Below are 23,101 nucleotides of genomic sequence, written 5' to 3'. Positions count from 1 at the left end.
GAATGATTAGACTTTCTCTATCCTTTCAAGTTACACGAGATGAAAATACTCTCTATTTTCCACAATTACCTCACCTTTACTATTGCTAGTCTCTCCCTGCTGTGGCCCTCCGGATACCCTCTCCTCTTGTTTACAACTGCCATTAGTTGTTGAATCTGGATTTGCCTAAGGAAAGGTTGTTGCCAAGAAGGATCTAGTGTGATTTTACTGTGTATATAACCGCTAATCCTCATTTATTCCAGGAGAGCATAACTTGCCCTTCTTCTGAAATGTGGGAGAATTTAGATACTTGAAATTCTGGAGGGAAAAGCTTTAAGCTCTTCAGTGTAGATAAACAATCACAATGACTTTGATCAGGATAAACCATAGTAACATTGCTGATATCAATTTTAAGATGTTTGTGCCGTTCTTACATTCTGATTGCACTGACATGCATGGCTAGAGTCAGCATTACTTGCCCATATGGGTCAAGAAAGTACAGAAATCTCTTTAACTGAGGAAGAGTCACAGTAAAGAATGATCCATACAGACACACCCATTTTAAACAAAGGAGAGCAAGTCCACCTTCTCGCGTATGTGATTATGTTAGTTTCGAATGGGGAGAATTGGACGGCATTAAAAATGTCCTTATCAGCAGCGAGAAAATGGGTATATGTTTCAGAGGAAAAGGTGGAGTAACTTGGGGCTGACGTTTTGGGAGATGCAATTCAGGCTCGAGATGTATAGAGATATAAAATTAGTCAGAAATGAGCTTATCTTTGAGTGATGTTTTATGCAAAAGCACCACCTACTGGCAAAGAATTACTTTCCTTCTCTTATTAATAGATGAGCTAACGTCGAGAATAACATAGAGGAGAATTATGTCTTTCCCGGATAAGCCTTTCTTTCTCTGGCTTTTACGATCTTATAGAATGGAAGCAGTCTTAGCACTTATATTAAGATACTACATTGAGTGTATAGAATTTTCAGTCACTAGCTTAGACCTGTAGTTATTTATTTGTAGTTTTTATTTTACAGTCTACACTAGTAAACTAATTTTCTAAGACTTCTAATTAAATAATCTTTAAATCAAGAAGATGTTAAAATGGGGAGGGGACACCTGTATTTAAAAAAGATCCATAATGGTGGACTATTTTATCTTGGTTCAAAGTTACTTAATGATTCATTCTGATGTCCAAGGAAGTCATCTTTTGATTTCTGGAAGGAAGAATTTTCCTGGCTCTGGATAAGAAAGACTGTTTCACTAAGATTTAATTAAATGCTTCTACTAATGAATCACACAATTGTTTAATAACCAATGTCAATTAGGAGTCTGAACATAAAGTGGCATATCAATAAATACTTTTGCCTGCCCTTAGACATTTACACTGTCTTCACAGGCAGGGTGACATGGAAAATTTGAAAAAATATTTGGTGAGTTGGAGCAGAATAAGCAGTTAATTTGGATAAGTTTAGCAAAAAGTAACAAAATCAACATTCTGTTTCTTTATTACAGCTTTGGAAGGGGCATTATCTCCTTGTTTGCGTATCTCCCAATGTCAACTGGCTGGTACAGGTCTTACTCCATCTCTTCCCCACAAAAGCTAAAACACCTACTGGTTATCCCTTCCTTTAAACAAACAGGCTGGTCGCTAAGTTTATCTTTTGGTGGCATTTCATTTGACACTGAAAGCATATATGAAGCATTTTGAGTAGTTCTGGGAACACTAAATCCACAGTAAGGAAATGTAAGTAATATTTTAGATTCAGCTTCATTATACTGTGGTATAGGATTCAAAGTAGAATGAAATTTAGTTGGCTAGTCTCTGTTATCAAAGAAATATTTTCTTGAAAAGAAAAAGGAGCACTAAAAGTCTCTTAGCTGTATATATGCTAGATTCAGATGTAAGCATGTCGGTCTACTCGTTCTTGAGAACGAAATCTTTGTAGACACAGAGAATTGTGAAATACTTCATATGTGTGGGTGATAAAGAGGTGGGTGGGGAGACAGAAGCCAGATATGCGAGTTGCCCACAGCAAATCCTGCTGCAGGTTTTAATCTACTACAGATGTCTTCCAACTGGGAAACACCTACCCTGCTGTATAATTGTTCAGAAATGAAATGTGACTGGGTAGTTTTATTCACATTTCTTCCTGCCTCCGCCTGGAAATTAGACTATCGAACTATATTTAACCTAACCTTTTAGAAGTCATCTTTACTTAAAGTTATCTCTCTCAGTATGTACTGAACACCCACATCAACAAAAATGATGTACATAAATGCTTCCAGAAAACAGCTTGCCCTTTTTTGTGGTGGTAGGAGTAAAACATCAAAAAATTTGAGGGTCAATTCCTCAAATATTAGTATTCAAATGACTTTCACTAACTTTTGATGGCAAGTTCCTTCTGCCGGTCATCTCTGCTCCCTACATCAAATCAGTTTATGCTGTTTATCTAACTTGATTAGATAAGATCAGATACTAGATAGTGTTAAGAGGACAGCTTTGAAGACTTAAAGGTATTTCCATGAATAAAATACAAAGAGCTCTTTTATACGTTTTTAATTTTGAGAAAGAATTGTAGTGACCCTCTTGGGTTGCTGGAAATACAGTAGTCCCCCTTATCTCCCGTTTCGCTTTCCATGGTTTTAGTTACACGTGGTCAAAATCTGTCCAAAAATATTAAATGGAAAATTCCAGAAATACACAATTCATAAGTTTTAAATTGCATGCCATCTGAGTAGCATGATGAAATCTTGCACCATCTGGCTTTGTCTTGCCCCAGACGTGGATCATCCCTTTGTCCAGTGTTTCCACGCTGTATATGCTACTCGCTCTACTGGCCATTAGTCACTTAGTAGCCATCTCCGCAATCAGATCAACTGCTGTGGTATCACAGTGCTTGTGTTCAAGGAACCCTTATTTTATTTAATAATGGCCCAAAAGCTCAGGAGTTGTGATGCTGGCAATTCAGAGGTGCCAAAGAGAAGTTATTGTTGTTAGTGTCTTACTGAGCCTAATTGATAAATTACACTTTATTATAGGTATGTATGTATAGGAAAAAACATAGTATATATGGGGTTTGGTACCATCCTCAGTTTCAGGCATCCACTGGGGGTGGTGGAACATATCCCCCACGGATAAGGGGGACTACTATATCTACTTTGGTGGAACTGAAATATATTTTACTCTGCTGTTTTTCTTTTACGTGGGCCCTGAGCTAACATCTGTTGTCAATCTTCCTCTTTTTTTTTCTCCCCAAAGCCCCAGTACATAGTTGTATATCCTAGTTGTAGGTCATTCTAATTCCTTTATGTGGGATGCCCCCACAGCATGGCTTGATGAGCGGTTTGTAGGTCCATGCACAGCATCAGAACCAGCAAACCCTGGGCCAGCGAAGCAGAGGACAGAAACTTAACCACTTGGCCATGGGGCCAGGCCCTACTCTGCTTTGAACACTGCATTTCTCCAAAAGAATGTGAATCCACCACACAAGTATATGAGGCTACTTTGACTTGGAAAAATATTGATTTTAAAAATTGATTTACACTATAAGGAATTTAGGCAGCTGGTACTACTTATTTTACATAAATATTACAACTTGGGATTTTTAAAAAACGGTTTAAGATTTAATTGTGCAAACATGAGCCAATCCATTTGAGGCAACCTTTGAAAACTACTGTGTTTGTGTGAGAGAGAGAGGGAGAGAAAGAAAGAGAGAGAGGAAAGAAGGAAGGAAGGAAGGAAAGGAGGAAAGAAGGAAGGCAGGCCACAATTAGAATGACTGGAAGGGGTATCTATTTGAGGGATAAGGGAAGTGATTAAGTGCAATAAAAACTCATAGACTAAATTCAGAGTCAAATCATGCACCATGACAATCGGTGTTGAAAGAAACCAGAACTAAACAAAATGCTTCATCCCTGGCTGTTGTAATTAAGTTCCTCTCTAGTCCAGGGCTGTCACTCCTTTCTCTTTTACTGAAGCCTCTATAAAGGATGATGGAGAAATAGATTCTTCCCGTGACATAGAAGAGAATTTTAAAATAGTAATATACTTAAAATATGTAAATAAATATGTATTTTCTATGCAAAAATGCAAATTGTCAGCTGTTACTGAAAACAAAAGAAAAAAGAAAGCCACATTCAGAGAAAATAATATGGCTTTTGACATTGATAATTTCTAAGGAAATCTAGTCTTTTAATGGATGAATATTGTGAAAAATGTGACGTGAACAGCTACCTTTCTTTTTGACAAGAAGCATGTACAGTGGAGTCCCTGCTGAGCCACAGAAGTACAACGCCGCATGTGTGTATTTTAAGATTGCCTGGATGGTGTGATGTACTTAGTGATAATTAACCTGAAAAAGTTATTTCAATGAATGTCTACTTGGAGAGTTAACATTTCTGAGGAAATTTAAGTGTTATCCTAAAGAAAGAAACACTGTTGCTGATCAATATTTAATGTATTTTCGAAGTTCACCTCTCAAGAAAGCAGAGCAAGAGTGTCCAGTGAATTTATTCTATTATTTACATGAGAGGTTAGATTTTCAACAATAGTGATTAGTGAGTAGAATGTGCATAGCAATCGGTGAATGGGTGAAGACTCCATAATCAGAGCACTAATCTATGTGAAATTAAGTCCACGTGAAAGCTCACGGGGTGGGGGAGGGGTAACAGAGATGAAGTTGTGATAGCAATCAGTGATGTTTATTCTAATCAGTGTTTTATTCTCATTATCTCCTTAGAAATATGAATGCAGAACTAGTTAACCACTCTAACCAAATGGCTCAGCAGAAAAGCAAAAGTAGGGTAGGCATATAGAATGTTTCTAAAATATAAAAACCTATTATCTTTAAATATCTTATATCCTTCTAGTACTTTCTTTGGAAGATTAATTGCAGTTTTTGAGTTATTAGTTAAGCTTAAAGTCAGGTCTTCAGTTCATGTTTTAAACTTAAAAAAATTACTTGTTTTACAAGCAGTGCGAGCTGTGAATTCAGGCCTTGTAAAGTTTGAACATTTCCATTGATAAATGACACAAGTCATTTCTATGATAAAGACATATTTCAAAACTACCACAAGGGGGCAGAATTACACATCTTCTGACTTCAGAAAACAACAAAAATTACTTTTATACCCAAACTTAGGTAATTAGTATATGTATGTACATACACATATATATTTATATTCATACAATATCTATAAATATACAACTATACCATGAACACATTATAAATATATGAAATCCGTATATCAGTGGGATAGTTGATCCCATGAGTATTAGGGTAACACTAGCATGAACTATGTGGTTTATGCTGAGTGAGAAGGATTCCCAAATATCTCAAAAACTTAAGGAACATCAAACTATAAATGCCATCTTACGTCTCACATGAGCTATTTGACAATTTAACTAAATAAAAATTTATCACTGATAGAAGAGGAAACAAATGTTGCTTAAAACGATAGAGAAATCATTTATTTCATTATCCCAGAGCTCCCTCCTCTTAAAGAAAAAGGAAAGTAATATTTAAGCTACTTGAAAAGTATTGATCTGAGAATTGATTTCAGATTTTGATAAAGTAGAATTTTACATCCTCTAACGGGACGTTAGAGTGCATATTTAGAGACTGCCATTTGTCATTTAAAAATGCATTCTGAAAGCGTATTCTAAAAGAAGTAGTATTGCTTACCCCAGCTGACTGAGGGCGGACGGCGGCATGTTATGTAGGTGTTGCTGTTGCCAGCCAGTTACTGACCCAAGATGGAGCGCGCTGGCCGTGTTGAACCCAGACAGAGAAGACAGGTCTGCACTACTCAGAGAGTACTCTAGATCAAAGAATAAAGCAATAAGGGTAATTTGGAAATTATCAAATGGTGAATAGAATAAACATTTTCAGTTTTTAAATATTCTATCAGTATTATTTAATGATTGTTATAAACCTTTTTTATTTTGGTGGGGAGAGGGAGATAAAACATTAGGATCAATCTTTATTTAAAAGAGAGATACCATATACCAAAAATTCCATGAAAACTTCAAAGTAGTATAGCCTAAAATTCTAGTTTATTGGAACTTCAATCTGGTATTACAGTGTATACATACTTGATGATCTAGAAATTTTTTTTAAACAATCCAAAGAAAGTGAGCTATTACATGAAAGAAATAACAGCTCATTTTCCTGCAAATTGTTCTTCTATACTGAATTCAGGTTGGGTTAATAAAATTTTCAGTCACTTAAGAAAGAAAAATGTGGATATTCATTTTGTCCTGGTAACAAATAGGTAACAGTATAGTGCTCTGGACACTACGGGTACTAAATCAAGATTTCTAACAGATGAAAAAGTAAAATCTTTTTCATTTTGCTTTTTAATAAAAAGTATTTAATGTACTATTTGAACATGGCAAAGCTACTCACCGGTACCATATGTTGTTGAAATGGCTGATGGATAGCCTCCCATCCCTTGTCCTGGTAAAGTAGGAGTTGCTACGGAAACCACTGGGGTAGCCAATGACTGAGCAGACTGGGAGTTGTTTATCCTTTGATTCTTTTAAAGTAAATAAAAAGACATTACTGATGGAATTTTTTAAAAAGTTAAAAATATTAGATTTCAGTATTAGTTTTGCACATAAAGAGATAACTTGGTACAAATCTCATGAAATTAATCATTTAACATGTGTCTCTATGAACTCTGCCAACCCTATCATTTACAATCCTTCAAGAGACCAGTTGTTGCCATAGTAACCCATTACATCAGTATCTCCTAGGCAACTGAACTAGTAACAAGTACCATAGCTTTATTATGGGTAAAAACAGACTATGTTGAAAACTGATGAAATATGTATACTGTACTTCCATTGTTTCAGTTTTTATTCAAATGCAAATTTTTTTAAAAATTAAAATCAACCATGGTGTTTTTAATGCTCAGTTCTATATATACAGCAAGCACATCAGGTAGTGTTTCATGCTATATTCTGACCAGCAGGTGGTGCTCTGACCACTTTTTTCAGATTCTTCTAAACTTCCCTCCAACTAGATGGCAAAGCAGCTAACGTGCATATGTAACTCCTTACAGCAAGGACATTAAAGATTCACAGAAATTTGAGGAACATGAGAATTAAATTCTTAGAAAAATAAGTATCTTCATGCTTTTAAATAACTTAGGAAAATTGTTTGCTTGTTAGAATTTTACTATAAAGTCCTAAAATAAATGGAAAACATGGCCTTCACTTAGTGAGGTGGAGACAGAAAAATAACATGACATTCTTTTCACCTGTGAGCGATACTTGAAATTAACGGTACTTAAATATAATCGATGTTGACACACTATGGCAACTTCCAAATTCCTTCCGTTTTCCTAGAGCTACCACTCCTCCTAAAAGTCACTTGGGAGGCCCGGTTGCACGCGCCACTTAAGGGATGCAGTCTCACCACTTACCAAAAGCAGGTCGACATCCTCAGACTGAGAGCATGGGGAAGGAGTTTTATTAATTAGTGTTTGTAAATATTTATAATTGGGCAAAATCTTCTCAACCAAAGGAAAAGCATCTTCTGACAGACACAACAGTTTAAACAGTTTTAAAATTCAGCCTCTCAAGATAACTCCTTACAAAGACATTCTTTGTTTCCCTTAATGAGCTGTTTGTCTCAAATGTGAAGACAATCTATCCAGTTTTCAGCACAGGTCAGTGTCTCAACGTTCATTATTTCACCACCACATTTTGAAGAAAAAAAAAAAAAAAGATTGTGCTTGGAAACCCCGTTGCCGGAGGAGGGAGGAAGCTGCACCTGGCTGCCAGGGAGAGACCTCACCGACCAGCATCCCTGGGAAAGCACCAGTCTCAGGGACTTGGAATAAATCTGCTGAGAGAGACAGCCTGCCATGCACGGCCCACGCTGCTTGGCTGTGGCCCTGTGGGAGCTTTTATTTATTAGGCCCAGTCTTTTCCAAAGGGAACGTTGCATATTATGTGATTTTTTTTCTGGTTGATATTCAAAATTAATCTGTACTGTGCCATAATAAACTAATCAGCTTGCAGGACAGTTTTACCCTGCAGCTTGCCACAGAGCACAGAAAGAAAAAAAAAAGTGTTTGCAGAATGATCTAAATTTGTCTCCTGAATCTTGGTTTTAAACCTTCTCGCTCTTAAGCAAAGCTAATTTGGAGAGCATCGATGTAAGTCTCTTTGTTGTTGAATATGGTCCCACAATATTATCTTCATCTTAGCTCTGCAGACCCAGGAGAAAGAAAAACGATAGAGTCTGGGGATATTATTTATATTTATATTCATATTTACTTGTTTATTTTTCTTACAAGTGCCACAACTTCGTTTTTTGATGTAAAATACAATCTTGTGCTAGAAATGCCTAGGACTTTAAAACTATCTGCTTTTGAGCTATTTGCATGAAGCACATATATGGAAAGACGAATTGAGGCAGTGCACAGGGGACGTGATGCATTAAACTTTGTCACTGCAATATACCTAAGAAAAGAATTGCCAACGAACAGGAGAAAGTTCATTTAGAAATTATGGAAAATATTTTTCACTGCCCAGTGCCTTGAGGACATAAATGGTTCAAAATTGTAAAAATCTGCTCTGAAATATCTCATTCTGTGAGTTTGATTCCACTATTGGTCAAACCCTATGTCCCATAAGCAGAGTAACAGATAATGATTTTTTTCTAATTATAAATTGGAGGCCTTAAAAGGAAATGTTTTCTTTGCCCTGGAACCCCAGTCCTAAAGTGAAGTTTCCTGGATGTTGGTACTTCTTTTACATGGAAAAGGGAAATGCAAACCAGTGACCAGAAATAATAGCTAAATTCAAACAGGGCTCCAGCAATAGCACTGACGTGTTAGTTTTCAGGGAGCACTTAGGTAATTCATAAAGTTAGACAAAGACAGAAACAGCAAAACATATACAGAACATTATCAACATTTATTTAAAATGGAGTTTTGCATTACCACTGACGGCATCGTATTCTTGCTGCCTGGTGGAATAAGAACTCGGAGATCTGGTTTACGGTTATTCATCCCTAAATTCATGGGGGGAGGAGATTTTGCTTGCATATTCTTGTTCAAGTTACCAGGTGAGACCAGCAGACCTGGTGAGTTTCGGGGATTGCCATACCCGTTCCCTGTTAACACAAAACAAGGAGAACACTCAGGAGGATATCTAGACTCAAATATGTTTCTAGAGAATACATTCCACGAGATTAAAAATAAAAGCTTAGGAGGGTAAGACACACAATAACACAGAGGGACAGTCCAGGGGCTGACTGACTGAACCTCCACGTGAAGAGCAACCCAATCAGTTAGTTACTTAATATTCCTCTGAAGGAAGATTAAAAACTTTTAATGAGAAGAGAGCTAATAGATATCAACTTGCTCAGAAGTCAGCATATACTTTTTTTTCTATTAAAAAAACTCGGGAAGAAAGTCAGACAGTCGTTCAGGGTCTAAGCAAAGTACAGAATCGGTCCTGCACTTTCATTGACTAGCTCGGCAGAGGCCTGGCTGGCGTGACTCATCTTTCAGTTCAGTGGTTTGGGTTTTATTCTGTGTCTGTATGTCCTTCAATGAAGAAAGGGCAGACCAGCAAGACTGTAACATCTAGGACAGGCTGGAAGAGCAGCCTCTTGCACGTTTTGCTGTTCAGTTCCCTTTTCTTTGAGTCATTTCTCCCTAAGGTTTTCTTCCGTCCACTTTGCCCTCCTCGCTAAGTTCAGGGTACGAACCCGAAGCCTTGTTTTCCTGCTCTTGCACAACTTCAAAGAAGCAGGACTCCTTTTCAGGAGCTGAAATGAAGGGATGATGGCTCCACTGAAATGCTGACTCACCAGGGCCTAGGAGTAGCCATCTAATGAGAATACTGGAAGGGTTTTCTTAGGTTTCTGGTGTTTAGCCCCTACTAACAGAAAAATGGACATCTGAAGGTCTCCATTTCTCATAAATACTGCTCCGTGACGGGAAGAGCTACAGAGGGAGTTGATGCAACCTGAGCTGACACAGAAAGTCATCTGCTGGCTTCCTCTGCTGCCTCTGATCAGAGAAAGAGAGAAACCAACTAGCTGATTCAACAATCCTTGCTGGAAAACTAGACAGTTGTTTTCTGAAGCTCTCTAAAGGAGACAGTCAAACCTCGTTGTTACTGTCATTATCGCAGAACACAACTATCTATTACCCCAGGACGAATGATACTGTGTGCCACCCGGTGGGGATGCAAAGACAAGGCCCCAGTCCTCAAAGGCCCTGCGATCCCTCAGTGGCAACCCAAGACACACATGTGTAAAACGTACAGACCAAGACAAGGCAGCTGAGGGCGAGATGCCCTCAGTGTAACCCAGATTGTGTGTCAATGAGTTCCCAGGAGGGAAGAGATTATCCAATAAAGATTCACGGAAGAGGAAGGAATTGATGTGGGTCTTGAAAAAAAGAGAAGAGATCGTAAGATCTCTGAGCTTGCGATGGGGCGTTGGGAAAGGGCCGAGGTGGCAATTTACAGAGCACAGTCAGGGACACTTTGAGGAGCCGGGTTAGAAGGGAATCCATGAGGAGTGTCGGAGACCCTAGAGGGACATGGAGCTGGGGCCCTGGAGACCTTGAATTCCAGGCTAAAATGTCTTGGGTTTAAATGGTGGAAAAGCAACTTAAGAAGGTTGCGCAGCAGAGGTATAACACAGGCCTCTAAGTGGACAGAGAGATCTGCTGGCATGGGGACATTCTGCAATTAGGAGGGCCCGGCAGTGTGATCCAGCCTGGAGACTCCTGTGTTGGCCTGAGCTAAAGCTGACGAGGAATCGGGAAGGCAAAGCGTAGGTATATTTCGGGAGAAATTTATGGGAACATCTTTTGAATTAGAATATATTAGAGGCACGCTGTGTAGAGCACATTTGTTCTTCATATCCCATTCATTTACCTGTCGCATTTTATGCATGAATAAACAGACTGAATATATAACAAATAACTACAAAATTAAATCTGTCAACTGGATTGTGCATAAAATTCTCCACATTACTGGAGGGGAAAAAACCAAAATAAAACAAATGAAACACCCCCAAAACATGTGTAAAGTACCCAGTAGTTGCTTAAGAAATGTTGGTTGAATCTGAATATATATTACTCTTCTACAATAAAACTTTAAAAAAATTAGCTAATTTTCTAAAGCCAGCTAAACATGTCAAAAGCCAAAATTTTCTTTTACAATTAGCTGGGACAGTTTTCTGTGATGAAAGCTATCACACGAAACAAATATATTTACCTTTTATCCCCAGGAGAAATAACACACAAAGCATATGTTCACTTAGAAAAATGCCTGATGAAATGGAATGCTCAAAGGAGTCTTACCAACTCATTACGGTGACTATATTAGGGCTTTCGTTTTAATTAATAGAGTCTATTGGATAAAAAGGGAATGAGAAAACCAACACAAAATTTGCACCATACTTTCCTGTCAGCCGAAGTTCAGACTGACACACTGAATACATATGTCATTTATCTATTAAGCCTGTGTGAGATCTGGTTTAAATAAACAATCAAATGGAAAATTAGCTGTGTAATTTCAAAAGAAGGGGAAAAAAAAGTCAGTTAAGCAGTGCAATGAAGCTTGAATAGATCAGAAGAAACTAAAACCCCGGCTCGGTAGATGCAGATACTGGTTTGCATGGAGGAGTTATTTTGCTAAAAGGAAGTAAAACCGCTTCGTAAAATGTGTTGTCCTGTGATAATGGTGAGCCCTGGGCCCGTGTACGAAAATGGAAATGCTTCACAGAGGCGCTGAGAAGTTTTTTTTTTTTTTTTAAAAACATTTTCTACAGTAAACTCTCTGAGAAATTCTAACAAAGCCTACGTCTTTTTGCCCACATTTTAAACAATGATTTGGGACAGCAGTAGGAAAAAAAAAAAAGTAAACATACATTATAGTTTTTCATCCAATAAATGCCTCAAAACTAAAACTAAAAAACCTGACTTGAAAAGCATTCTATTTTCCTCTTGGAATATTTCCTGTTATTTGGAAATTATGCCATTTTAGAAGATTCAGTCACATATTTTAAGCTGTTTACATATTGAATGTAAAATATTTTGAACCATGATGACACTTCTTAAAATCATATTTTTAGAGCCTAAAGTTATTTTTAAGAACAAATAAATTCTGCCTTTTACCGGTGAATTTCTGCTGTTTTTAGCACATTGTGCCAGCTAGCATTTTGGAGCCGTATAATAACCATTTCTGTTTCCAGCCACCAAGTTGTTATTCTTTTGGCATAATATAGATTCAGGAATGCAAGACTGTGGATCCTAAACCAGTGATATAGAAACCTATCATTTGAAAATCAATGATGAATACATGCGTGTGGTTTACTGCTAAGAAGAGCCTGCACTTAAACCGGCTCGGAAACCACGGCCTCCTCCTCACTCAGAACCCCATGGCCTCGCGTTGGGGCTGATGTCCTGCCTTAAGATAAATTCCCCAAAGAGGACGGCCCCGTTCAAAGCCAGGGCCTGGGGAGGTGGGAAACACCACCTCTGAACGACCTTCTAAGACACAGATTCAATCTTTCTTCATGCTATGTTTTAAAATTACCCTCTGCCTGGACAATTACCAATTTAGATGTGACTGTATGCAGATGTCACATTCCCTTGACCACTTAAAAGCAAAAAAATTATAAAGCACGAGTGAGTGGATTTCCTGATTATAGATTATAAGAAAATGCAGAACAGACCAACTTTAAAGTCAGTTGGTTTTATAGTTTCATTCGATTAAAAATATTGTTTCACATAAAACAATTTAAGCATTCATGATATGATTTGGATAAAGGATAAGAGAATCTACTTCGGCTGGCTACAAGTTTCTAAACACTCATATTAAAACTAGTGTAAATAGAACTTGAAATGTGGTGTTATGAGAAAAAAAAATTTTTTTCTCTTCAGTTCACTTGAAAACACTTGCTGCTTTTTTTTATTGACTCCTATTTTAAGAAGTTGTAAATTCAAAGAACATATTCCTGGCTTAAGACGGTGTGAGGAGGACATTGCCTTGTCTCACAGAGCTCAACTGAGCATGTAGCGCTCTCTGAGCCCAAAGTTCTGAAACTTTCTCTTATTTGGGTGTTTAGACATTATGAGCCTTTTCACTTTTTTTTCCCCCAGTACTTTCAATTATAAATCAAGCATATAAAACTAATAAGCACAAAACAGAAACCAGTCCTATGGATGAAGGCTAAGTTTTTCATTGGCACGATCTTTTTTTTAAGTCTCCCAAATTGTCATCTTGTCATCTCCGTCCAATTCTGCATCCATTCAGATACCAAATCTTGCTAATTTTTCCTCAGAAATGCCTCTCTCTGTCCCCATTGTCACCATCCTGGCTGAGGCCTCCATCACCATTTGACAGGTCTTTCAATGGCCCCCCATCTGGATCCCTGGTCTCTAGCTGAAGGCTTCTTCACCAGGCCTTAAGATGGGCTTCAAGAAGGTTGTGAGCTCCTTAAGGCTGTATGCAAACTTTTCTGCATAGGTATGACAGTAAGTGTAATTCACAGTCCCAAGATTTTCTCTAAAAATCTTTCTAAAGTGCTGCTCCCATCAAGTTCCTTTTTCAGATCATACTTAATTAACACTGTTGGGTCGGTGTCCTGCTTGGCTCTCAGAACTGCGCATAGTTTGCCCCACTCTATCTATCCAACCTAACTTCCAATGGCCACAGGCAAGCTCACCGTCCTCTGAATATGCCTGAGTCTTTGCTCCAGCAGCTCGATAACTAGCAGTGTTAGCTCGCCTGTTGAATTCAAATTCACTTTTAAGGATCAGCGAATGCCCCAACTCTTTCATGATGCCTTTCAAATAACTTCAGCCGGCCTTGCACTGACACTCGTCTAAACTCCTGCTCCAATTAGAGGCAGTGGTAACTACCCAGAATACTAGTTAAGTGTTTCAGATGCCCACAAAACAGATATGCAGACTATGCTGGAAAAATCAGGGATTATTCAGGAATGACACTAAAAGTTAAGTTACTGAGGGAATGTGAGATGAGGACTGAAGATGGAAGGTGTAACTTGCTAATTTCAAACACTGACAGTCTCTCCTCCTTATACTACTTGAGGAATTTTTATATTTTAGGTAAAAATTAGATAGTGATAACCAAGTATATACCACTGAGACAAACTGCTTATCAGCCATATAATATGAAAGTCAGGAAATCGCGCAAGTGCCCCCTACTAAATTTGCTTAGAGACGGTTAATTGAAGCTCCTTTTTCACCTGTTGCACCTGTTCCATAGCACACTACCTTAGCTGACTGCAGGTGGTAGAATCAAATAAAGTAGAAATTTTCCCTAGTGAAAAAGAAAATTCTGAGACACTGGATCTTTTCTTCTACACTGGCAAGTTACTGCCATCGGTTGTCTCTGTATTAGGATGAACCTCAACAATAATTTACTCATACGGAACTTTCCACCGAAAGATGGGCTGCACGATATTCTAAGGAAGGGAATGGCGGAAGGGTGGCAATTTAAGAGTGAATAGGATTTTATTAGATGGTTCAGAGAAAGACTTCCCAGAGAGAGGGAATGCGTGACAGAGAGATCTCGGAGTCACAAGTGTCCTGGGGCAGGACAAGCATTCCTACGAAGATGAAATACTCAGTGTTTTAGGGTATGAGGTTTTCAGAAGCTGGAAAAGAAGGCTTGGCTTACATAAGCCTCTCAGAGCATGTTAACTTTACACTGCAGACTTGACACGAAACTTTATGTTCTTGAAAATAAGCACCCAAAGTCAGTTTGTGAGACGTAAGTGATGTCGTTAACTCTGCATGTTAGGAAAATAACAACCGTGGCAGTGGAAAGGATAGATTAAAGGGGGTTAGGCTGCCACTGGAGAACTAGTTAGGACACCCCTGCCATAGAACACATGAGGAATGGGGTCTGAATGAGGCAGTGGAGTTGGGAAGATTTACAAGGCAGATGGGAGTCGAGGACAGGGAGGATAAAGTCGATCAGTCCAGGTTCTAGTCATGACTCCGTTAGAGTTCCTTCGATCATACTGAGGCTTCTCAAAGCTAAGTAATGATTTCATTAGCATGAGAGAAGCATAAAAGTAATCTGAATCAGAGACTCCCACAAACTCGCCTGAGGCAGCCATCACCAAGATGACTGGGCAATAACATTAACAATAGCAAACACTTTATATAGTATTGTTTACCAATAAATTAACAACATTAGCATGCCCATTAAGAACCCAGAACAGTACCAGGCACCTAGTAAGTGCTGTATAAGTGTTTGCTTTATACATGGGTATACAACATCTTCAATCTTCACAACCCTGTGAGGTATTAATAGCATTTTGTGTTACATACTGAAGAACAGAGAGGTCTGGTCATTTGCTCAATGTCAAACACCTATCAAACGGTGAAGCCATGATTTGAACCCAGCAGTGTGTCGACAGTCCATGCTCTGAAGTACAACACTGAGCTGATCCTTGAGAACTGGTTACACTCTGAGATTGTGAAAACCCTTCTGTGTCAAATCTCATTCTAAAACTACGGGAATATGAAGAAAAATAGAGGAAACAAATGAAGTGTGAAACCAAGGACATGAGACTCAAAGGTCCCCCTAAGCCAGAGGTGGTGTGAAAGCTTGAGGGACACATTACATGGTCAATGTGGCTGTCATAAAGAGCAGTTCTGGTTCAGAAGATGCTGAACTTATACAAAGAGCACAGAATGGTGATGTTCCAAACCATATTTCTGGTCTTCCTCTGGATAAATAAATATTTACAAATAGGAAATATTGGGTTTAGCTGCACTAAATGCCAGAGCAGCTGTTTAACTTTCAGTGTGCTATTTCGAGTGGCTGATTAAATATACTTTTAAAGGTAGATTTTGTAATATTTTAGTCAATAATCTTCTCCCCTGTAATAGAGGGTAAAGATGTTTACCGACCTACTGTCAATTTAAGAGACCAGCTTCCCTCAGAACCATTTAACACCATAGTGAAATGCCCAGTATTTTATAGTATCTGCTCTTAGTTGTTACCTGGAAAATAATTTCTAATACATAGGTGTATAAAATTTACTTTGTTTAGTAATTTCTTGACGGTATCTTATTTTTAGCAATCTGGAGCAAACTGCCACAGGAAAACATTAAGTTGAACAGATAGCTGAATCTCTCATGTAGTAGTTTTCTGCTTTTACTTCAGCAAAATGTTTTACCAACTTAGGTGTTTTTTTCCTTTCATTAGAACAATTTTGAAAACATTTACAGTACAGTCCTGCATAGCTTAACGACGGGGATATGCTCCGAGAAATGTGTTAGGAGATTTCATCATTGTGCGAACATCACAGAGTGTACTTACACAAACCTAGATGGTATAGCCTAGTACCCACCTGGGCTACACGGTACTAATCTTATGGGACCACTGTCATATATGCGGTCTGTTGTTGACCGAAACATTGTTACACGGCGCATGACCGTGTACTGTCTTGTTAAACTAGAGATGTTACAGACATAATAATGCTCACTACTATCAATTAATTTTACATTTGATTTTTAAAGGTTTTAAGATAAGTTAGTTTCCATTATCAGGACATTGTTTTGTCTCAAATAAACATGTCTTCTCACAGAAAATTACTTTAAATTGTACACAGTAGAATCACTCATACAACCCACTACTCTACTGGAAGTAACACACTTAAAATAGTTTTCAGTGGAAAAGTACTATGACCTTCAAGCCTTCAGTCCTATGCTCACTTCGCCCTGAATGCCTAAAACCCTGTTAAAAGCGCCAGGAACTATAAGTTATTCAGCTGTTGTGAATCACAATCAGGTTTTTTTTGAGGGAAAAGAAGATCTTTTTCATGGGATGGCTGTAAGGGAAAAGGCAACCACAAAACATCTGGAGGTCAGAAATCTGGGAATGATGAAAATTTCAATATGCCGACTGTAGAATGAGGGCAAATCAGATTTCTGATTCTTATCCTGGTAAAGACTCCTGATTACAGATTCTTAAACATAAAATCAAGTCTCCACTCTATCTGGGGGTTTCTTAGGGGAATAATATAATAATGCATAATGTTAGACTATGAAGAAACTCCTGTGAAACCTCAGTGTCTTTTGTGGTGTATTCTTAGAAAAATACCCTAAGAATACACCAAAGCCAAGACTATTCTTGGCTGTACCAGTTAGAGGGCAGCAGACATTCTAAAAAGAGACTTGTCTCCTCTGCTTGACTATGTCATAGATTTCATATCTACCCCGCTTACCACTGATGTTCCTTGGATGTGATTTGCTTCATATCTTTTGTGAATTAGTCTATCTGTCAACTAGATGCCGAACTTTAAACATTCAGCACATACGATAAACTCTGGTTTGTGAGGCAGAAGGAAAGAATTGTTACTTATTGCTATGTTGTTTTTTCAAAGATGGAGAGTCCATGTCAGAAAGTAGGTTCGTGTTGGCAAGCCACTCTCTCATTTGTCTTAACAGTCACGTGGATCAGGCATTATCATCCCAATTTTTGACAGACGAGGAAACTGAGTTCAGGGAGCTTCCGTGACTTGTCAGGAAGCGGGAGAGCTTTGATTTGATTCCAAAACACAGGCTGCTTCCACTATATTATTACAAAAGCCAGATGTTTCAGATTTAGAATGCATCCTTGTATTGCTCCCTCACTCTGAATAAAGGCTCCATTTGCAAATAAGGAAGAAATTGACAATCTGATATTTCCAGCGCAAAAAGGCACTCAAAATATCAGTCTGCTTTGAGTACTGATTTACTGAAGGGATAGTTTTGAATTGCACCATAAAAATGATATTGAACCTTGCTATCTTCAAAAAATCCCACTTAACAATGAATGATAGATTTATGACTCACTTAATTGTTCACTTCTTGTGATTTTGGGGGCTGTCTCTTTGCTAAAAATGAGGGGGTGTCTTCATTATTGACACAATCGCTCATTCTTTCAGTCATTTTTATAAACAAAAATATTGAGACAGTAGAAATTAGAGAGAACGTGACAGAAGAGAAAGAATAATTACTTGTGGTTTTAACATTTACACAACTGCTGCAAACACATCAAAAGATCATAATGTTCAAAGGGAAATGTGTTGCACTGCACCGTACTGTGCTTCCATTCTGCCTCGGATTTATTAATATTTCCTTTTTTACTCCCACCCTTGAGGGCAGGGGCTGTGGCGACATCTCTGTGAAGCCTGCCAGGGCACCAGTAACTCCCTGCACGTTTAATAAATATTACTGGAATTTCATTAAACTAAGCTTTATCTTTTGCTTAGGAAATCAAGGATATAGATAATTCTAATACTAACAATAGCTCACATTTATTAGCAAGCATTTACTCTGGGGCAGAAACTGTGCTAGGTGCCTGGCATTGATCATCTCACTTAATTTTCACAACAATCTTGCAAAATGGGAACCCACAGACTTTCCAAGGGCAACAAGATCTTCCCTAAAATAATGCGTCTATCATCTATTTTCCTTCGTTATTCCATTACTCTGAATATCTGCTTCTAGAATATTTTCCCAAGTTACTGCTTGAGCAAAAGTTTTGCTCCACGATTTTCCAGTTTTCTCTAAGTTGCTTAATATTAAACTAAAGGTTCCTTTTGAATGATTGTTATGTAAATGAACATTATCATGTCTGAATACGTACATTGGCCATAGATTTAGATTTGCTATTATTACTATATTATAACATATATTCACATCTCAGGGCTTTTTTCTCCTCACACTATAAATACAGCATCATCAGTTCTTTCTCATAACTGGAGGCTGTAAGTGGAGTCTAAGGTCAAGAAATTGTCAAAGAAGGGCATAGTGTTTAGTAAAACAATTAACAAGTAAATATTAAATTCAGTTAAAGCAACTGGAATGGAGCAATAATAATAAACCAAACGAATACTTAGCACCCTATGGACACATCTGTAGATTATAAATTGAAATTGTTTATCCAAGTTTTTGGTATAATATTGTTTACTTCAGTTTAAAGTAAACTAAAGGAATACATTTGATTTGATCTTTCCAATATGAGACTGCATCATGACTATATATTATACTCTTTGAATGGAAATTCAAATGAAACATGCTATGTAAGACTAACTGTAAAATTTAAGTGACTGGCAAAGGTTTGTCTAAAAACAGCAAATTATACTCTTGGCTGACAGCCTTGAAGTCCCAAAAAGTCCCTGGTAGGTAAAAAATTGATTTCCAAAAGAGGGGTTTTTTAACCACATCCCTCCTTCGGCATCTGCTGTCTACTGATGCACAATTTCATATCAGTGATGATTTTGAAAAGAGCTTTTCTTTCCATTATCTCCAAATAAAATCTTAGAGTGATGCCAAAAACAGGGAAGAGAGAAATCAACAGTGTATAAGGAAAAAAGACAGCTAAGAGAAAAAAGACAAATGTTGAGTAAAACTAATATTTTAGGAGGAAATATTAACTACTTGAATTAATATTAAAAATGACCAAAGTTTTATCATCAGTCATAGTCCTAGGTTAAATCAATGGGATACGAGTGAAGAGAGCAATTTTCACATTGCTTTACTGAACATAATAGAAGGATAGCGGATAAAAAGCATACAACTTGTGAAGTCAGAAATCATGATATACGAAGCGCTCTAAAATTTGCTAAAACACTCTCTAAGAAGTTATAATCCAAAATTCTGTTTTTCCCTCTGGAAATCAAACTCCTTAAGAAGTAAGTCAGACCAAAGAGGTTGACAGCAGATTTTATGATATCCTGACTTAGCCTGTAACATTCGTCTTTTTGACCTGCCTATCACTTCAACATCGCCTCTAGAGAATGGTGTCAAGGTGGTGCTTTGTCTCTGATTTTCCAGGTCTTGTCTATGGAAGGTGGACACTGATTTTCTTGGCAGTGGCTCCATATCACGTGCTGTAGATCATCTAACCAGAGGACTAAGTATTTTTTTCCTATAATCTAGATAACCTTGGTTTGAGTTAAAAATGTCATTGCTTCTTAATTTCATAGATAATAATAAAGCAAGCCTGTTGGCTCTTTATTTATGTTTCGGGTGAACTCTCAAGATAAAACTGCAAATGAATTCAGAATATGTTTTTGCTTTTAAAGATTTTATTTTTCCTTTTTCTCCCCAAAGCCTCCTGGTACATAGCTGTGTATTTTTTAGTTGTGGGTCCTTCCAGTTGTGGCATGTGGGACGCTGCCTCAGCATGGCCTGATGAGTGGTGCCGTGTCCGCGCCCAGGATCCAAACCGGTGAAACCCTGGGCCGCCGAAGTGGAGCACGAGAACTTAACCACTCAGCCATGGAGCCGGGCCCGAATTCAGAATTTTTATTCAGAAGAATTCAAGCTAACAGAATAATACTCTCAAATCAAGAATCCAACTATTAACTTAGATATTTTTTCACATGCTACTTAATAATATTTTAAGAAGTAATACAAAATTATACTTTTATACTAACAAAGACACTATTCTTATTTGAGAGCAACTAAATGGTACCCCTCTCCCTTCCTTGAATATTGCAACCTGAATTTGTGTTTTGTTAGGCAGCGAAAATGTGAACTTGTTAAAGCCTATCGTTTTAGACTGAAGTTTTAACCACTTCACTGAAATTTTAAATCATTGAGTAAGAATTGCAGAGAAGTCTTTTTCCCTGATATGAAAGTCAGCCAAGAAATTTTGGATAAGTATTCTGAAAAACAAATACTGGCAAAACAATGGTACTGGTACAGAATAATTAAACATTGTATGACCTTTTCCTCTCTTTGCTTACTTCTCTTCTATGAGAAATTTCGCTTTTCTAAAGATAAACGAATTTCAAAAAATGTCATATAAGTAAAGTTTTATGATTATATGATAACGCCTTGTATGTAAATGGACTCTAAACCTATTCGTGTCTTATCCCCAATGTGAGCACTAAGTTCAAAGGTTCTAAGTCACGGCCTGAGGTCTTGCTGGCTGGAGTCTTTTCAGTCTGGCAGCCTGATCTCCTTATTCGCCGCTCAGTGATTTAGACACGGCCGTGCCCGTACACTGCCACCATCAAGTCTCCATGTATTTAGCTGATATAAATGAAGCATTCCAGAAGTGACAATGCTTGACAACCAAATGCATAAAGTAGTAAACAATTAACAATCAAAATAAGGAAACAGCTGTTAGTTTCTTTTTATATAAAATTATATCTAATTTACAATAAATGCCAATTAAAATTATTAACCAATATACATAAATCTCCTTTGCCTTATTGTCAAATAGCTATGTGGATTGTAAAATTCTCTTAAATTTTCAGAGTCCTAAAGGCTTTTCTTCTCTCTCTCTCTTTTGTTTTTTTTTTGGTCTCAATCATGAACCAGTAAACCCTTGAACATACTGATACCTTCAACTCAATAAAAAACCACCATGTTATCAAAGTGAAAATAAAGGGTACTAATAGGATAGTGAATAACTCAACACAAGGCTTGCTGTGCTAATGGTTATTTCTATTAAATCTAATGATTACGAAACGATCTCACAATCATCAATAACCACTAAGATTAGCATGTTAAAGCTTTATTGTACAGAGATATGACAAAACGTAATTTAAAAGCAGTGACTTTTCGTTTTGGTTGTTGAGAGGAAAGGATGAATAACTGTCAACTGAAACCTAGCAATGTCACTGTTACTAATGTATTATAACGATTTGCTGTATATTTCCCTTCTACCAAGACTACAGCCTTATCCTGTTACTTCTTTACTATTCACTTGCCTTCATTTTTGAAATTACTTCAACTTAAGTGGTAAGAGGTTCATTGTTTTAAGAGGTGATTTGTGATGGTCTAAGATACTAACCCACATTTCATTTTACTGCTATATATCAGCTCTTTAGGTTTTCCATTAAGTATGTTAGAGAAGTTAGTAAAACTTTTCTTTATTGGCCAATGGTGCTCAGCCATTTAGTCAAATAATTAATTTGTTATTCATTGTATATAGTATCAGAAGAATATATTATTTTTGTGAATTACAGATCAAGGGCATATCTTTTTGTATTTAAAATTACATTATTTCTTTTAATGGAATTAAATATTACATTTAAAAAATTAAATATTTTTTCTGTTTTTGACATCAACACTATTAAAAATTTATGTCTACAAGATCAACTTTTCCCTTATTCAGCTAACAAACATTTACTGCGTATCTGCCCTGTGCTCTCTCTCATGCCTTGAGCTGGAAATAGAAACTGAGTAAGACACAGTTTGCCTCCAGAGGGCTGAGTGTCCAGGAGAGGGATATGTACCCAGACTTTGCAATTACAATGCAATGAGATAAGTAACGTAGGCACAGGTTGCCATGGGAGAACAGAGAAGAGGTGCAGAATTCCTTCTGGAAAAGTCAGGAAAAGATTTCCTGAATGGTTGAGCTGAATTCTGAGAGATGACAAGGAGTGCTCAGTAGCATGAAGCAGGAGAGGGAAAGGAGGGCTGGGAATGCATACATGAAGGAAGCAGCCTCCACGATGTCTGGAGAGTGGCAGCACAATGTGGTGGTTAAGAACATGGACTCTGAAGACAGACTGCCTGGGTTCCACCCTGGGCAATTACTTAACCTCTCTGTGCCTCAGGTTCCCCATCTAGGGAAGGGCATAATATGAATACCTACTTTAAAGGATGGTGGCAAGAATAATTGAGTCACTTTTTGTAAAGCACACAGTAAGAGCAATTCAAATGTCTGCCATTGTTAGAGTTGGAGTGCAGGGTTCTTGATGGCAGTCGCTGAAGGGAAGAAAGTTTACAACTGGAGAGTAGGGATGAACCAGAGATAAGAGGCTCAAGGTTAATTCTGAAAGAGTTGGGAAGCCACTGCTGGATTCTAGGCATGTGAGTGATGACCTACAATTATTTTAGGCTTTGCGAAAGACTAATCAATCAAGAGGAGGCTGGAATGGGATGCAATGTGAAGCAGGGAGATGAATTAGGGTGCTCTGGAAACAGTCCCGGGGTGCTGCTACAAGCCTGAACCAGGACAGTGGGAAAGGAGTGGAGAGAAAAGGGTAGGTTTAGGAATCACCTTGGAGGCAGAGTTGGTAAGACTTGACTCACTGGATGATGAGATGAGGGAGAGGAATAGCTCAGGGACTGGATGGGAAAGATGCTTCT

General features: G+C 37.8%; 1 protein-coding gene across 50 annotated transcripts in view; it reads right to left on the bottom strand.

The window, feature by feature from the left end:
* The window catches only part of MEF2C (myocyte enhancer factor 2C), a 166,402-nt gene that overhangs the window by 5,411 nt on the left and 137,890 nt on the right, over window positions 1–23,101 (bottom strand). For 27 of the 50 annotated variants that reach the window (XM_070517806.1, XM_070517820.1, XM_070517805.1 and 24 more), the window contains 3 exons: window positions 8,939–9,111; window positions 6,391–6,520; window positions 5,668–5,803 (listed from right to left, as the gene is read on the bottom strand). In XM_070517806.1, coding sequence (XP_070373907.1) covers window positions 5,668–5,803; window positions 6,391–6,520; window positions 8,939–9,111 — 439 coding nt within the window. Of the gene's footprint in view, window positions 1–5,667; window positions 5,804–6,390; window positions 6,521–7,411; window positions 7,436–8,938; window positions 9,112–23,101 lie in introns of all 50 variants that reach the window. The other 23 variants (XM_070517793.1, XM_070517792.1, XM_014857053.3 and 20 more) reach the window with 1 other exon arrangement.

Source organism: Equus asinus, chromosome 9, assembly GCF_041296235.1.
Source record: "Equus asinus isolate D_3611 breed Donkey chromosome 9, EquAss-T2T_v2, whole genome shotgun sequence".
Classification (NCBI taxonomy): domain Eukaryota; kingdom Metazoa; phylum Chordata; class Mammalia; order Perissodactyla; family Equidae; genus Equus; species Equus asinus.
Note: the sequence above shows the minus strand (reverse complement) of the source record. Positions and strands in the feature narration are given on the sequence as shown.